The following is a 17,051-nucleotide window of genomic DNA, read 5'->3' as shown; positions in this document are numbered from 1 at the left end:
GAAGGCAAAGTGTATAGGGATTTCTTGCAAACATAAAATAAAGAAATAAAAATTGTATACAATAGGTCCCACAATACAAGTAAAAGGATGCTATCAATGTACTTAGTCATATAAATACACAAATAGAAAAGTGTACATGTTGGGAAAAAATGATTATAATAAATCACGAAAATTACTTGCACTTTCATATATGGCGGAAATATAATTTTCAAAAGATTTGAACCCTAGCTTGGAGTCACGTAAACGCTTCTTGAAGATAGTCGAAGTCTCCTAACAATGTGCAAGGAATCATGACATGCAGCTCTATCTTCAAAATTCAACCAACCTGGACTCAATCCACATACAATGTATTTGCATAATATACTATTAGGTGCAACATTTATTCTCTTTTCAGAATATCCAAATATAAAAATTAGAAAAAAAAAAAACTTTTAAATTAAGAAAACTTGAGTGTGCGATAAAATTGAAGTAATCCATCTTTAATCCATGCTTGAATCAGGAAAGTGTGGTCCTTATATAAAGACCTCTAAGGTTAAGTCTCATAAATGTGTGCCAACACTCAAGACACATGAATTAAGAAGATTCATGCTCCAAGACAATAAATTTCATTCTTATATCACACTAATCAAAATATATCTCATAAATATTATGAATGAACCTAGAACAGCTTCATCTTAAAATTACGTGAATCAAACAGATTTATTGAGAACCAAATATATGTGTAAAAACATCTCTCCCTTTGTTGGTATATGAACATCCAAAAACATGCATTAATATATGAATACATTTAAAACTTAATTACTCAAGAAAAATAAACCAAAATATTTAGAATTTAATTATATATATTGAGATATTTAAAAATATTATAAAACATTTTCAACAGTACATACATTCTCATTTATATTAAAATAAATTTTTTTTTTAATACATTCTCCGTCTTTTTTATGTTCTTTTCTTCACAAAAAGATTTATGGCTCATTCTCAAATAAATAAGAAAAATTGTTCATTTGGTGGGGCCATGCAACCTTTCATATGAAAAAGAAAAATTAAAGTTGTATAAAGGTAGTTACTACAACAGTTATGCTTTTCACTAACGCTCAAAAACGCTGGAATCACCAGCCGTCATCTATGAACGCTGGAATTAAGCTTTTACTAGCGCTCGTTAGGGAGCGCTGGTATTAAGTCTTTATCAACGCTCTCTGTTGAGAGCTGGTATTATTCATTACCAACGCACATTTTATGAACGCTGGTGATTACCCTGTTTTATTTATTTTTTTCTTTTAGTTTTTTTCTTTCCCCTAAAGAAACCCATTTATAAAACCTATTTATATATAAAACAATTACCATCCAAATGTCTACTAATAGATTTAGGCAACCACAAAGTGAACCTGCTAATATAAAAATACCATCCTAATTGTCTACTAATATTGATAAAACTGCTAAATGTCAACCAAAAGAATTAAGAATAGTGAACACAATGAAGCTGCTAAAGAAGTTTTTTCAAAAGAAGTATACACAATCAAAAGAATTTTTCACAAATGTAGTGATCACAACCACAAGTTTCCTCAAAAGAACCCATCAAAATGTACTAGAAGTTTTCACATCGGCCAAGGAAATTCAGAAAGCACAACCACGACCCCATCTTCAAACTTTCTTTTTTCTAGCTTCAACAACTCTTGCCCATTTGATTTGAATTGCCCTACATTTTTTATAAATTCATTTAGCGCACATTATAATAAATGGAAATTTAACATATAAGAAATTAGAGGTATTAGAATAAAATATAATGAAAATTTAACTTATAAAAAATTAAAGTCATAACCTTAACTAAATTGGCACGACTAGAAATTGAATTTGGGGATACTCAAGGAGCATTTGAAGAATCAGAACCCTTCAAAATAACAAAACAAAATTATACATGAAATCTTGGCATAAGTAAACTTATATTCAGTAAAGAGTAAAACTAATAATAAATAAACCTGTCCACTAGAATTTCATTGTTGCATCTGCATTAGCATAGCCACTTGTTTTTGTAAATTTTCCAATTTGTCGTCATAGTAGGCTCGTAAATTTTCCAATTTGTCGTCATAGTTAGCTTACATTTTTGAAATTGTATCTTGCAACTCGACACGTGCAGCACATGCCTCCTCATCAGATTTTTTAGCTTTGTTCATAAGTTCAGCTTTACTAGGATAGGGCCCCCAAACATTGCTTGGTGTAAGCCCCAAGCCAACCATCCGCACACGACCCCTACCCTCTTCTCCCCTCACAACGGAATACAAATCATCGGAACTGTCAATAGGAAAGTCAAAGTAATGACTTGCTTGAAGATCTTTTATGCTTTTCTGCACGCACGCGCGCGTGCCCACACAAAAAAAAAAAGTCAATCGCATGTTAGCTCCACGAATTCCTTTTCCTGGGCACATATACTTTCCTTTGTGACCACTCCTTAACTCATGCCATTTTTTATTGATTTGGATATTTTCAATTTTTACTATTTATATTATGACTTCAACTAAAAATAATAATAATACATTAACAAAGACAATACAGCAAAGGGACCATACTTTTTAGTCTAAAACTGGCACAATTTTTTTGAGAGAGAAAGCTACATTTTATTTCCTATTGGCAAATACAGATACACTTGCCCTTGAAAACCTATTGAAGAAGTTGTATGACATCTATTTCACAGAAGACAGAAATTGAAATGGATAAATAGAACAACATATTTTTTTGCAAGACTGGTTAGTGCTGATTCTGCTTGACAAAAAATATGCAGAAATATCCCAGATACCTTAAGCAAAATCACATCATCAAGAAGTTAGAAATAGTAACGAAAAAGCACCGGTTGACCCTGAACCTGTAACAAGCATGGTGGTTGGTTCCTAATCTTTTAGGTTATTGTTGATTAAATTAACCAAAAAATCTTTTAGCTACAGACAACCAAATACTGAAGTCAAAAATAAGATACTGAAATCTTTATACAAAAGTAATTTAATTTTTTATTTGTTCTCGTTAGCTAAGGATCTGTGGAGCAAACATGCGCCTTTCTTTTATTTTATTTTTTGCAGAAAAGCATAAAAGATCTTCAAGCAAGCCAATACTCTAACTCGCCTATTGGTAGTTCCGATGATTTGTACTCCATTGTGAGGGGAGAAGAGAGAATGGGTCATGTGCGGATGCTTGGCTAAGGGCCTACACCAAGCAATGTTTGGGGGCCCTCTCCCAGTAAAGCTGAACTCATTAACAAAGCAAAAAAATCTAATGAGGAGGCATGTGCTACACGTGTAGAGTTGCTGGATACAATTTCAAAAATCCAAGCTGACTATAATAACAAATTGAAATATTTACAAGAAATTGGAAAATTTACAAAAACAAGTGGCTATGCTAAGGAAATTCAGAAAGCACAACCACGACCCCATCTTCAAACTTTATTTTTTCTAGCTTCAACTTCAACTTCAACAACTCCTACCCATTTGATTTAAATTGCCCTACATTTTTAAAAATTCATTTGTGCACATTATAATAAATGGAAATTTAACATATAAAAAATTAGGGGTATTAGAATAAAATATAATGAAAATTTAACATCTTAGAAATTAAAGTCATAACCTTGACTGAATTGGCACGACTAGAAATTGAATTTGGGGATACTCGAGGAGCATTTGAAGAATCAGAACCCTTCGAAATAACAAAACAAAATTATACATGAAATCTTGGCATACGTAAACTTATATTCGGTAAAGAGTAAAACTAATAATAAATATACTTGTCCAGTAGAATTTCGTTGTTGCATCTGCATTAGCATAGCCACTTGTTTTTGTAAATTTTCTAATTTGTCATCATACTCGGCTCATAAATTTTCCAATTTGTCGTCATAGTCAACTTGCATTTTTGAAATTGTATCCTGCAACTCTACACATGTAGCATGTGCCTCCTCATCAGAATTTTTGACTTTGTTAATTATACACACAAATTTTGTACTCTGCAATAAAGACAAAATCTGGGCAAAATAATAATTTATTAAATCAGAAATATTTGGAGTACAATCCTTTGTAATATCTTTTACAAAAAGAATGGTCCTCTGATTCGATCTCCTTTTTGTTGTTGGTTGGTTGGATCCAAGGGCTGTACGAGCTTGATCTTGAATCACCGTGGAATTTGATAAAGAACGACATATCTTTGGTTGTGCTTATTGTTGATCACCGTGGAATTTGATGAGGAACGGCACGATTTGATGTGCTTGGTGTTCTTTGTTTTTGGGTTTGGATGTTAGGGATGAGAGTTTCTGTATTTCTCTCTGGAATTCTAGATTTCTGAATTCTGACTTTGTGTACCCTTCTCCCTTCCTCCAGGCCTCTATTTATAGGCTTCTTGGATCCATATGATGATGACACGTGTCCTCTCTGATAAGGAAAATATCATAATTGGGCTGGGCCGGATATATTATGATATTTATCCTTAAAAATAATTATTCCAAATATATTTTATTAGGAATAATTATTTAACCATCTGGACTGGGCTTAATTAAATAATTTAAGTGGACCAAACTTGGGCCAATTAAATAACTTAATTAAACATTAGGCCCATATTTAATGGGTCCATTTGTCCAAATCAAAGTCCACTAAAATTTTAGTGTCTACAAATTGCCCCCACTTCGAGTCCCAAGCTTAACAAGACTTGTCTCCTTTTTCAAGTGAGACTTGAAGTATCCAATTTTCCTTCTTCTATTTTTTTTTTTTGCCTTTCCAATCCCACTTTGGATTGGAATTTTACTTTCCAATTTATACAAATCCCTTACCTATATATATCACCCAAGTCATAAGGTTTGACATCAATTTCAATCAGCTCTGAAGGACTTATAAGATTGCAGCCTCTAAAGATTGTGTTGGATTGCGGCATCTGTTTGAACACATAGGTATGACTATTTTTTTTTTTGTTTTACTCTCTCTCCCACACTTGCTGGAAGAGACAAAAAAAAAAAAAAAAAATTCCCCCCTCTCCACGCTTGCTGGAAGAGAAAACAAATGTTTTGTATTTTTTTTTTTTTTTTTTTTTCAGGATTCGAAAGGACCTTTCCTATTTCCATCAATGAGAATTTTGTCAATTGAAGATATATTCAAATACCTAATCCTGACAACGAACATTATTCATCTCATTGAACATGCACGACCACATACGAACTAACCAACTTTAGTCTTAATCAGATTAATGAAGAATCTATTGTCTCTGAAGCCTTGATACTAAATTCTTCACTTTATGAGAGAGTTGTTGAAGAAAACCAGTTTTCACTATTGGGTGTCACTGTTCAGGCGAGGGAAATATCATGGAGTATTCCCTATAAACTTTCTGCTGAATTGTCATACACCGAACTATATTGGGAGTGGTTAGAAGATGTCTTGGCGCGTTTCCATGACTTTCTATCAAAACTGCAACTATATGGTGCTCTATTCGCCTCTTTATTTTCCTATGATCGTCATGAAGATGAAGTATTCCTTAAATGTTAGGGCCAGCCACTAATATTCTTCATTGTTCTATTGGCGAGATATCCATTTCCCTTCAAGCTTTATATATGCTAGGCGGTCTTCCTTATCAAGGAAAAATTTCTATCAAAACAACAACTATATGGTGATCTATTTGCCTCCCTATTTTCATATAATCGCCATGAAGATGAAGCATTCCTTGAATGTTGGGGCCCAGCCACTAATACTCTTCATGGTTCTATCGGCGAGCGAAATTTTTCTTTGAGATTTATATATGCTAGGCGGTCTCCCTTATTAAGGAAAAATTTCTATCAAAACAACAACTATATGGTGATCTATTTGCCTCCCTATTTTCATATGATTGCCATGAAGATGAAGCATTCATTGAATGTTGGGGCCCAGCCACTAATACTCTTTATAGTTCTATCAACGAGCGAAATTTTCTTCGACACCTCAGCAGAAAGCCAAAGATCTTTTTCAGCAATACCTCGGCGGCAAGTAGAATTTTTTCTTCCTTTCAACGACACTTCAGTGGTGAGTCAAAATTTTGTTGCAACAACACTTTGATGATGAACCGGATTCTTTAGCAACGCCTTGGCGGCAAGCAAAATTTCTCTTTTAGCAATACCTCAGCGATTAGCATAATTTTCCTAGGCAGCTACAGTCTAGCAACAAACCAATTTATTTCTTCGTAGTTACATTTTGCTGGATCAAAATTCTTTTTGTAGCTATAACTATAACGACGGACCAAAATTCTTCTTTACAACTACATTTTGGCAGCGTGCCAAGTTGACAGGGTGCGAAGAGCACTTTTGATATCACATGATGAGTGACAACATCTTGATAGCGAGCCAAGTTAAAAATTTGTGACGAGCAACAATAATATTTTGACAGTAAACCAAGTTGATTAATTGTGACTAGTCCTTTTGATATCTAGTGACGAGCAATTTTTTTTTTTTTTTTTTTTTTTTTTTTTTTTTTTTTTTTTTTGTGAACAAAAATGTTATCATTGTTTATTGGTTTCGTCGTTCACAGTTTATACTCTTACGGGCCAGGAGTATGTTTTTTTTTTTTCGGGCCGTACATAGTTTTAGCTCATGCGGGCCAGGAGCATAGTGCAGTTTAAGCTCATACGATCAGGAGCATATCCTTCATAGGTAGTAGCGTTTCAGGAATTTGTCATTAATGGGTCCCACTCTTACTTCGTCTTCATCGATAATGAGATACGCGCCGTTAGTATAAACTTCGCGAACAATATATGGTCCATCCCATTTGGATACAAATTTATTTCTCTTGCGATTCATGACAATTGGTCTACGAACAGCAATACTAAGTCTCGAACATGGAATGACTGAGGTCGAACTTTCTTATTGAAGGCTTTAGAAAGTCGAGCTTGATAAACTGTTGTTGGGTTTCTAATCTCTTCTCATCCAATGCTTCCAGTTCTTAAAGATGTAAGATGGCATTTTCTTCACTTATAAGACCTTGTTGTTCCAATGGAAGAACTGCTTCTACGCCATAGACCAGAGAATACGGAGTTGCTTGAGTAGGTGTACGATGCGTAGTGCGGTATGCCGACAATGCTTCTTCCATTCGCTCATGCCAATCTCTCTTTGTCTGGTTGACTACTTTCTTCAATAACTCACAAAGAGTTTTATTCAATGCTTTCGCGAGACCATTGGCAGGGGCATTGTACATGGAGGACTTACGTTGTTTGAAACCAAACTTCTCACAAAGGTCAGTTACCCAACTATTTTTGAAATTCGTCCCATTATCAGTGATAATGTATCGAGGGATACCATATCGATAGATAATGTTAGACTTAATAAAATCAACCACTGTTTCCTTTTTCACATGTTTATAGGATGTAACTTTCGCCCATTTGGAAAAATAATCAGTGGCAGCCAAGATATACAAGTGGCCCTTTGAAGACTTGTCTAAAGGACCAACTACATCTAATCCCCATGCATCAAATGGACATGATGTCACAGTAGGGTGCAATGGGTCCGATGGTTGGTGTATGAAGTTAGCATAAGTTTGACATGCTTGACACCTTTTTGCATACTCCAAGCAATCTTTGACCATGGTGGGCCAATAATAACCCATTCTTTTGACACGAAAGTGAAGTTTTGGTCCAGACTGATGAGCTCCACAAATCCCAGAATATGCTTCCTTTATTGCATGGGTGGCTTCATCATTTGCGAGGCAGCGAAGGAAAAGGCCCTCATATGAACGTCTATACAACGTATCATTGTAATAGATGAATCGAGGTGCTCGTCTTCGTATTTCAGTCTTGTGGCGTTGATTTTCGTGAAGCTTTCCATGTTCCAGATAATCAATGATAGGGAGTCTCCAGTCTTCTTCCTCTTGTGTCCAACAAAAAACTAAATTACTTTCTTCAAATTTATCTTCCAAGACTTATGGCAAGACCCATCGTTGACATACAGGAACATCAACCAAGTCCTCAGCAGTTAACGCCAATGTTGTAGCTAAATTTGCCAAAGCATCAACTATCCAATTTTTTTTCCTCGAAATGTGTTCTAGCATGACGCTATCAAATCATTCCAACAAATGAGAGGCATAATGATGGTACGGCACTAGATCATCTTTCTTAACTTCATATTCTTTAAGAAGTTGGTTGATCACCAACTTAGAGTCTCCATATACTTTGAGATCCATGATCTTTATCTCATTTTCCATTTGAAGGCCGATAATCAAGGATTGATATTTAGCTACATTCTTTGAGCAATTTTCAGCGAGTGCAAAAGAGTATGGAATAATATGTCTTTTTGGAGACACAAAAACTACACCTGCTCTAGCCCCGTCCGCTCGTGTTGCCCCATTGAAAAACATCATCCATGGATGGAGAATGTCCACAAGGAAGACTTCTTCATCGGGAAAATCTTTAGAAATTTCCCAATCGGCTGGAATAGAATGGTCAGCTAAGAAATCTGCCAGGACTTGTCCTTTTACTGCTTTTTGTGGCACATAAACAATTTCAAATTCGTTGAACAAAAATGACCATCTCGCCAAGCGTCCGGAAAGGACCGGTTTAGACATGACATATTTAGGAAGATCAACTCTTGCAATAAGATATATCGTATGAGTCAAGAAATAATGCCTCAATTTCTTAGAGGCAAAAATAAGTGCAAGACATGTTTTTTCAATCGGAGGATAATTTTGTTCCGTCGGGGTGAACCTGCGACTTAAGTAATACAAGGCTTTCTCTTTATGTTCTTCATTATTCTGAGCAAGTAGGGCACCAAGCGACTCTTCTTGCGCAGCAATATAAAGTATGAGTGATTTTCCAGGTACAGGTGCTCCCAATACCGGAGAATTGAGAAGGTACTTTTTGATGCTATCAAAAGCATTTTGGCAAGATTGGTTCCAAATGAATGGGGCGTCTTTCTTCATGAGTCGGTTAAAAGGCTGACAACGGCCAGCCAAATTTGAGATGAACCTACGAATGAACGCAAGTTGACCTTGTAAACTTGGAAGCTCGTGTAAATTCTTTAGTGGCAGCATCTTTTAAATGGCCTCCACTTTATTAGGATCAATCTCAATACCACGCTGACGTACAACATATCCTAGGAATTTCCCTGAAGTCACACCAAATACACATTTAAGAGGATTCATCTTGAGTTGAAATTTTCGGAGGCGATTAAAAACTGTACGTAGATCCTGTAAATGATTCCTTCGTTCTTTTGTCTTAACCACCAAGTCATCAACATAACATTCAATAATCTTGTGGAGTATGTCGTCGAAGATCCTTTGTATGGCGCGCTAGTATGTTGCTCCCGCATTTTTTAGTCCGAAGGGCATAACTTTGTAGCAATATATACCTTTAGGAGTGCGAAAGGCAGTTACTTCCTCATCTTTCGGAGTCATTCTTATCTGATTGTACCCGGAGTAACAATCCATGAATGAGAGAGCTTTATGCCCTGTGGTTGCATCTACAGTGAGTTCGGGGATGGGAAGAGGAAAATCATCTTTTGGGCATGTCTCATTTAAATCACGAAAATCCACACAAATTCGAATCTGTCCATTTTTCTTCTTCACTGGAACAATGCTCGAAATCTATATTGGATATTTAACCTCATAAATGAACCCTACTTCAATTAATTTATTGAGTTCTTCCTCTATCCTCAGAACCAGCTCTGGACGGAAGAAACGTTGAGGCTGCTTAATCGGACGTGTCCCATGTTTGACAGCAAGATTGTGTACTGTAATTTTAGGATTAAGACCGGGCATCTCTTTGTATTCCAAGCGAAGACATCCTTGTACTCAGACAACAATTGAAAGTAATCATTTTCTTCTGAGGGGTTTAAGAATGCACTAATGAAAACTGGTCTGGGTTGATCATCAGTTCCTAAGTTGATTTCTTTGAGTTGATCAACAGTAGCCTGCCCCCCGTCTTCTAGTGTTGGTGGAGCTTTCTCGATGTCATCAGGTTATTCAGAGTCAGGTTCCTCTTCAATAGTGATGTGGTATGAAGTAACACAAGATGATTCGCTAATGTCTTCTGTTTTATCCACTTCTTTTGCTTGATTAATGAATATAACGGTTCGCCTTCGAGCTTTTAATGTAACATCATTGGTGACATCTACCTCTGTCTTATGTTTCATTCGCGAGGGCACTAGGCTCCGAACTTCACTATTATTCACCACGTCGATGTTAGTTTTCTCTGACTTTCCACTCTTGCTGCTTCTTAGTGATGCATCATTAATAGTACCAATTCGATTAAATACTGACTTTCGAGATTGAGGTTGTGGAGATTTTCTTCCTTAGTCATGAAAGCTCATTCTATTAAAAACAGAGGTACGAGGCAAACAGTTGACATGAGAACTTGAGACATTTGACTTTTGGCTTGACAACCTGTTGAATACAGATGCTCGATCACATGGAGCTCCTATACGGTCGAAGACTGATTTTTGATGCATACTCTATTGGTCTTGTTCATGTTTGACTTCTTCAAATCCAATGTAAAAAGTGTTTGACTTCTTATCCTTTTTTATGATGTGAATTCGAAGTAGCTCAAAAGGTACGAAACCGATACCAGACTTGGGTGGAATGATTTTATGCCCTTGATCTTTCAACTTCTTCTGTGTCTCATTGAGGCCATGCATTTTCTCACCGATGACCTCTGAATTCAGTTTTCCAAGATTTACAGGATTTGTAAAATCATATCCCGACTTAGCCATAAGTTAGTATGCTTTAGGATCGAATCCTTCATCAGTCCTTTGTTTTGGAAGTGATCCATGATTGACCAGAGATTGAGAAGGCCGCATGAACCCTTTTAACGGAGACTTGGAAGGTGAAGACTTTTGAATCTTGGTGAGAGGAGGAGTTAACTCTCCTTTCAGCTTTTGCACATCTTCTTTTTCTTTGGTTTGTGACATCTTCAATTTAAATTATTTGGTTTCACGTATTTCAATAATATGTGACTGCCCTTCTTGTCGTTGAGATTTTGGAACATACTTTAAAACAGGTTTCGTCCGATGTGCTTTTATCGAGACCCCTCGCATTTTAGCTACCCTTACAATGTCTGTCACTGAAACATCTAATGGATCACTTAACGCTTCTTTTGTTTTTGTAGATTGAATCTCTTGTATCGACGGATGGCTTGAGATGGGCACTTCCGAAGGTGTATCAGGATCGATATAGAACTTGGCATCGACAAAATGAGATTCTGCTTCTATAAATGATTTATGGTCCGCCACAACTGTTTGTACGCCATTCTTATAGAATTTAAAGCACTGATGAAGAGTAGATGGAATGACACCATTACTATGTATCCAAGGCCTTCCTAACAACAAGTTGTAGGACATCTTTGCATCAGTAACATGGAATAAGGTTTCAGCTTGGAGCTCGTCAATAATTAGTTTTGCCCGAATCATGCCAATAGCTTTCTGTCCTCCTTGGTTAAAATCTTGAATAATAAGATGGCTATAAGATAACTCGTCGACTGTGATGCCGAGATTTTTCATCGTAAATTTTGACATGACATTCACCGCTGATCCACCATCAACAAGAATTCGAGTAACTCTTTGTTCATTTATGTAACCGGAAACAAAAAAAAGACAATTGTGCGGCTTCGAACCCAACTGAAGATCTTCGTCAGTGAAAATAATTGGTGCATAAAATTAATCCAGCATACCTCTAACTACTTTATCATCATCGAACTTTTCAATGATGGCAGCATCCTTTGCATGATTCTCCACAGTTTAGGCTTCATCTTGATCCTTGTTATTCTCACCATCAGGGCTCGTTTTAGTTGAAACCATGTAAGCTGTCACAACTTCGTCATCTAGATATCCTTCTGGAAAGAACTCTTGTAAAGTAATAGGCTTTTGGATCCTTTGGCTTATAGAGGCGTGTTTGGTTGACTGTGCCTTCTTGACCCATTTTTTGTTATGACCAGACTGTTTATGGCGATATTGAGGTTTCTTCTTCCTTTGCCCCCTATCAGAATAACTAGTCTGAAAAATGTCAGCTCGTTGCTTCTGTGGTTTATTTCTTATCACTAGAGTCCATCCTTCTTCATCATCCTGAGGAAAAACCCTTCCAAAGGTTGAAACGTCAAGTGCACTCCATTTGCCAAGAGAGATGGGGATTAATTCCAATGAGCCAAACTGGATGGTTGTGCAATACATCTCAGAAGTTGAAGGTTGAGAACGAGCACTCCCCACTACAGAGAGTTGTCACAATAGTAGTAGTATGATTTGAAGTTACAACTTCGTCCGTGTCCAACAAGATTTTTCCTTGTTTTACCAGGTTCATCACCACCTCCTTGAAGATAAAACACTTATCAATTGGATGACTAATAATACGATGACATTTGCAGTATTTTGGATCGTTCACACGTCCCATCTCTGAGGGCATTTGCATTCAGGAAGTTCTATAACTTTACTTTAGAGTAAACATTCCAAGATGACAAGGACATCGGAATCGGGGAAGGGGTATTCCTTCTTCTCTAACTCCTTTAGCGTAGGACGCTGTCTTTCCCTCTCTTGAAACTGGCGAGGCTTTTTATCATCCTTCTTATCATCTTTAACAGATATCTTGATTGGGGTGGTTGAGATAGCCATGGAATCTTTAGCAGCGGTCTTTGACGACTTATCACCCTTCTTCTAGTCTTTCTTATCCTTGCGTGGTTCTATGGCCATGGGACTTGTGCCTTCATGGGATTTCATATTGATCTCCATGTCATGGGCACGTGTTGCCAATTCTTCAAATGTGCGAGGTTTTATACCTTGCAGAATGTAAAGAAGGCCCCAATGTATTCCCTGCATACACATCTCCACATCAGAGATTTCTGACAATCGGTCCTTGCAGTCAAGACTGAGTGCTCTCCATCGATTAATGTAGTCGATTACAGGCTTATCCTTCCATTTTTTCGTGTTAGTCAACTCTATCATACTAACAGTACAACGAGTGCTATAGAACCTGTTCAAGAATTCTCGTTCCATTTGGTCCCAACTATCAATTGACTCTGACTTTAGGTCGGTGTACCACTCGAACGCGTTTCCTTTAAGGGAATGGACAAACTGTTTAACTAGTAAGTCCCCCTCTGTTCCGGCATTGTTGCAAGTCTCTACAAAATGGGCAATGTGTTGCTTGGGGTTACCTTTTCCGTCAAATTGCTGAATCTTCGGAGGTTGGTATCTTACATGCATCCTCATATTGTCGATTCTCCTTGTATAGGGCTTTGAGTACTCTGTGAGATGCCTCTGTATTGGGCTCGGATTGTATTCGTTATCATATCTTGCAATTGTGCGATAGATAATGAAAAGACTGAAGAAGCATGATTGGTTTGACTAGCTGCCTGTTTAGTCACCGGCGTCTGGTTTTGACTACCACCTGTTCTATCACCGGCGTCTGTTTGGGGTCTTTCATGCGAGTACCTTGTGCGATAGAATTAAGATTCTCCGTCGGCATTGCTATGGAAGACGGTGGTGGTGTGAAAGTTGCACGATTCCCAGTTGGCGGTGCTGTGGAAGATGTAGGATGCCCATATTGTACTGGTGATTCACCAAAGGTCTGAACTTCCAATTTGTTCATTAGCATAGCGATTTGTAAGTCCTTCTCTTCAACAGTCTTTGTGAGGTTCTCAATGGCACGAGACATAGTTGCTAGTTATTCCTCCACCGTGGCAGCTCCAGTCATCATAGCAGCGACCACATTTGAGTATAATAAGCCTTGAGAGTCAACGTTTCTTGAAGTGATTGAATACTCCGAAGTCTGACGTGGTGACTCTAGGGGTGAACCGACACTAGAGCGAGCATCATGGATGGAATGAGGTGAATCTGGTGGCGGAATCTCCTCTGGAACAACGTCAGGGTTCTTGACATGTTGGGTTTTCACGTTTGCCGGCTTTGCAGGATTGGTTTTCACCAAGTCTTGCTGATGTTTGGATGAAGCCATCGCCTGGGACTTGCTACGTGTCACAGAGCCCGCCAAGGTACTTCCATCACTTGATTTGGCCTTCGTGCCACTTTTCATGGCGGCTTTGGTGTCGACCTTTGTGGTAGCGATATTCTTTTGGGCTTTCTTCTTTGTCGGAGTTTTAGGGGGAGCCATAGAATCTGATAGAAAAAGAAACTTGATGGTAGGAGAAAAGATGAGAGGCAAAAGATGTCCCACCGGGCATGCCACAAATTTGTACAAACAAATTTTGTACTCTGCAATAAAGACAAAATATGGGCAAAATAATAATTTATTAAATCAGAAATATTTGGAGTACAATCCTTTGTAATATCTTTTACAAAAAGAATGGTCCTCTGATTCGATTTCCTTTTTATTGTTGGTTGGTTGGATCCAAGGGCTGTACGAGCTTGATCTTGAATCACCATGAAATTTGATGAAGAACGACACGTCTTTGACTGTGCTTGTTGTTGATCACCGTTAAATTTGATAAAGAACGACACGATTTGATGTGCTTAGTGTTCTTTGCTTTTGGGTTTGGATGTTGGGGATGAGAGTTTCTATATTTCTCTCTGGAATTCTAGATTTCTGAATTCTGACTTTGTGTACCCTTCTCCCTTCCTCCAGGCCTCTATTTATAGGCTTCTTGGATCCATAGGATGATGACACACGTTCTCTCTGATAAGGAAAATATCATAACTGGGCCGGAAGAGATATATTAGGATAATTATCCTTAAAAATAATTATTCTAAATATATTTTATTAGGAATAATTATTCTTTTTATTTAACCATCTGGATTGGGCTTAATTAAATAATTTAAGTGGACCTAACTTGAACCAATTAAATAACTTAATTAAACATTAGGCCCATATTTAATGGGTACATTTGTCCAAATCAAAGTCCACTAAAATTTTAGTGTCTACATTAATGAGTTCAGCTTCACTAAGAGAGGGCCCCAAACATTGCTTAGTGTAGGCCCCAAGCCAAGCATCCGCACACGACCCCTTCTCTCTTCTCCCCTCACAACGGAGTACAAATCATCGGAACTGCCAATAGACGAGTCAGAGTATTGGCTTGCTTGAAGATCTTTTATGCTTTTCTGCAGCAAAAAAAAAAAAAAAAAAAAAAAAAAGCGCCTATATGTATTAAAAATTATTATTGTTCTACTATTCTAGTTTGGGCCAATTTCCCTGGTTGGGCTCTATGCCCTATTGGGCCCAATGCAAAAAAGAAAACAATAAAGTGCTTTTATTCTAATTTTTAGCTAGTTCCATAATTAATTACCGAATAAATTGAGAAAAATTGATTTGGCATGCTTTAACCTTCTACAACTGCAAGAACTTGACAGTGAAAAAGCTTAAGATTGAAGATGCACAACAAATTCACATTTCTTTTGAGAAATGTGTGAATGTTGTATCTTCTAATCTCATGGTGACAGCACCCAAGAATAGCCCCAACACTGATGGGATTCATGTCGCAAACACCCAAAACATCCAGATTAAAAGCTGTGCTATTGGAACAGGTACACTTCAAAACATAACTCACCCAAATACTTCTAATACACATATATATGTTTCTAATTGATAAAGATCCTAATTAATTAATGTGTTTAAAGGTGATGATTGTATATCTATTGTGAGTGGGTCTAAGAAGGTACAATTCATAGACATAATTTGTGGACCAGGTCATGGTATCAAGCCTTCCATTCGTATCTCTAACTAAATTTTGTACAATTTGATGTGAAATGTTTCAAGTTCTTTTGATATATAATGTGCATAAATTAAATTAATGTTCTATTTTATTCCTATATACATATAGAGAGTGAAGGGGTAGAAAATTCCCTAACCATCACAAGCAAAAAAATTGTCCGAGAGTTATGGAGATCGAGCAGAGGCGAGACGGGTTAGCCTTGCAGCTGAGAAATGGAGATCGAGCAGCTGGTGAGAGATCGAGACAGAGTAGAGGAGAGCGGCTCTTGCAGCTGAGAAACGGCCTGGTCGATCGAGATAGAGCAGAGGAGAGACGGTCGGCCTGAAGATACAGCTAGGGCTTCAATTTGAAGATGAGATAATAGTTTAAGTTAGATGAAACAAATGGTCAGACGAAACAATGGTTTAAGTTAGATGAGATAAAATGGTGAAGTTAGAAACAAAATTGTGAAATAATATTGGAGCCCCAAATTTTCCCACAATACAAAAACCAAACCCGTCAAAAAATTGAACCAAAAAAAAAAAAAGATCATCACATCTAATTCCAAAATACAAAAACCAAACCCGTCAAAAAATTGAACAAAAACCACTAATCCAAAATACAAAGACATTCATAAATTGAGAATTATTATCTCAATTTTCTACTTTGTTCAACCTGAACTGTAAAAACTCGTTTATCCAAAAATGACTAACATTTTTATATTAAAACACTAAAGACTCAAAATTCAACTATAAAAATCACTGAACTGAACTGATGAAACCCATTAATTCTAAATGACTGAACTTTAATAATCTTGAACAATCATATTGTTTACTACTGAGATGAAAATTTAAAAAACCCTAATTCGATGAACCACAATAAAATTCAATCGTCTGAGAATCCAACAGATGCGGTAAAACTAAAACAGACCCATCATTCTACTGAATCAAAAACAAGCACGACTAACCCTAGAATTGTGTAAAATGAATGATCAGTGAGAAATAAAACAACGAAACCACGAAGAAATTAAGATGAAACAGAGAGGTACCTAAGAGAGGCTTCAGCGAGAACGTTTTGGGAGGAAAATCTAGTGAGTAAAATCTCCAAATGACATAAACTAACAGCTCTTGGAGATCGAGTAACTGGTGAGAGATCGAGTAACTGGTGAAAGACGGCCTGAAGAGAAACCTAGGGCTTCAACTTTGTAAGAGACGGGTTAGCAAACATCAATCAAGGGCTTCAGCTGAGAAATGGAGATCGAGCAGTGAGAGATCGAGACAGAGCAGAGGAGAGACGGATGACGATACAGATAGGGCTTTATTTCAGATGAGTAAAATGGTAAAGTTAGATGAGAAGTCAGCAAGTTAGTGAAGTTAGAAACAGTAGTAAAGTGAAATAATATAAGCGCCAAATTTTCTCGCAATAAATAAATACACTAAATTTCGCACTTACGC

General features: G+C 37.0%; 1 protein-coding gene across 1 annotated transcript; it reads left to right on the top strand.

Moving 5' to 3' along the window:
• Positions 1-14,783: 14,783 nt before the first annotated feature.
• On the top strand, positions 14,784-15,630 carry LOC132272427 (polygalacturonase-like). Its single transcript, XM_059773581.1, has 3 exons — positions 14,784-14,787; positions 15,206-15,430; positions 15,524-15,630. Exons 1-3 carry the CDS (start codon positions 14,784-14,786, stop codon positions 15,628-15,630), a joined length of 336 nt encoding a protein of 111 aa, XP_059629564.1.
• Positions 15,631-17,051: the final 1,421 nt, after the last annotated feature.

This window comes from Cornus florida, unplaced genomic scaffold (genome assembly GCF_030987335.1).
Source record: "Cornus florida cultivar Cherokee Brave unplaced genomic scaffold, ASM3098733v1 CherokeeBrave_3.0.0_Hap2_Chr09, whole genome shotgun sequence".
Taxonomy (NCBI): domain Eukaryota; kingdom Viridiplantae; phylum Streptophyta; class Magnoliopsida; order Cornales; family Cornaceae; genus Cornus; species Cornus florida.
This window is presented reverse-complemented; position numbering and strand designations above follow the sequence as displayed.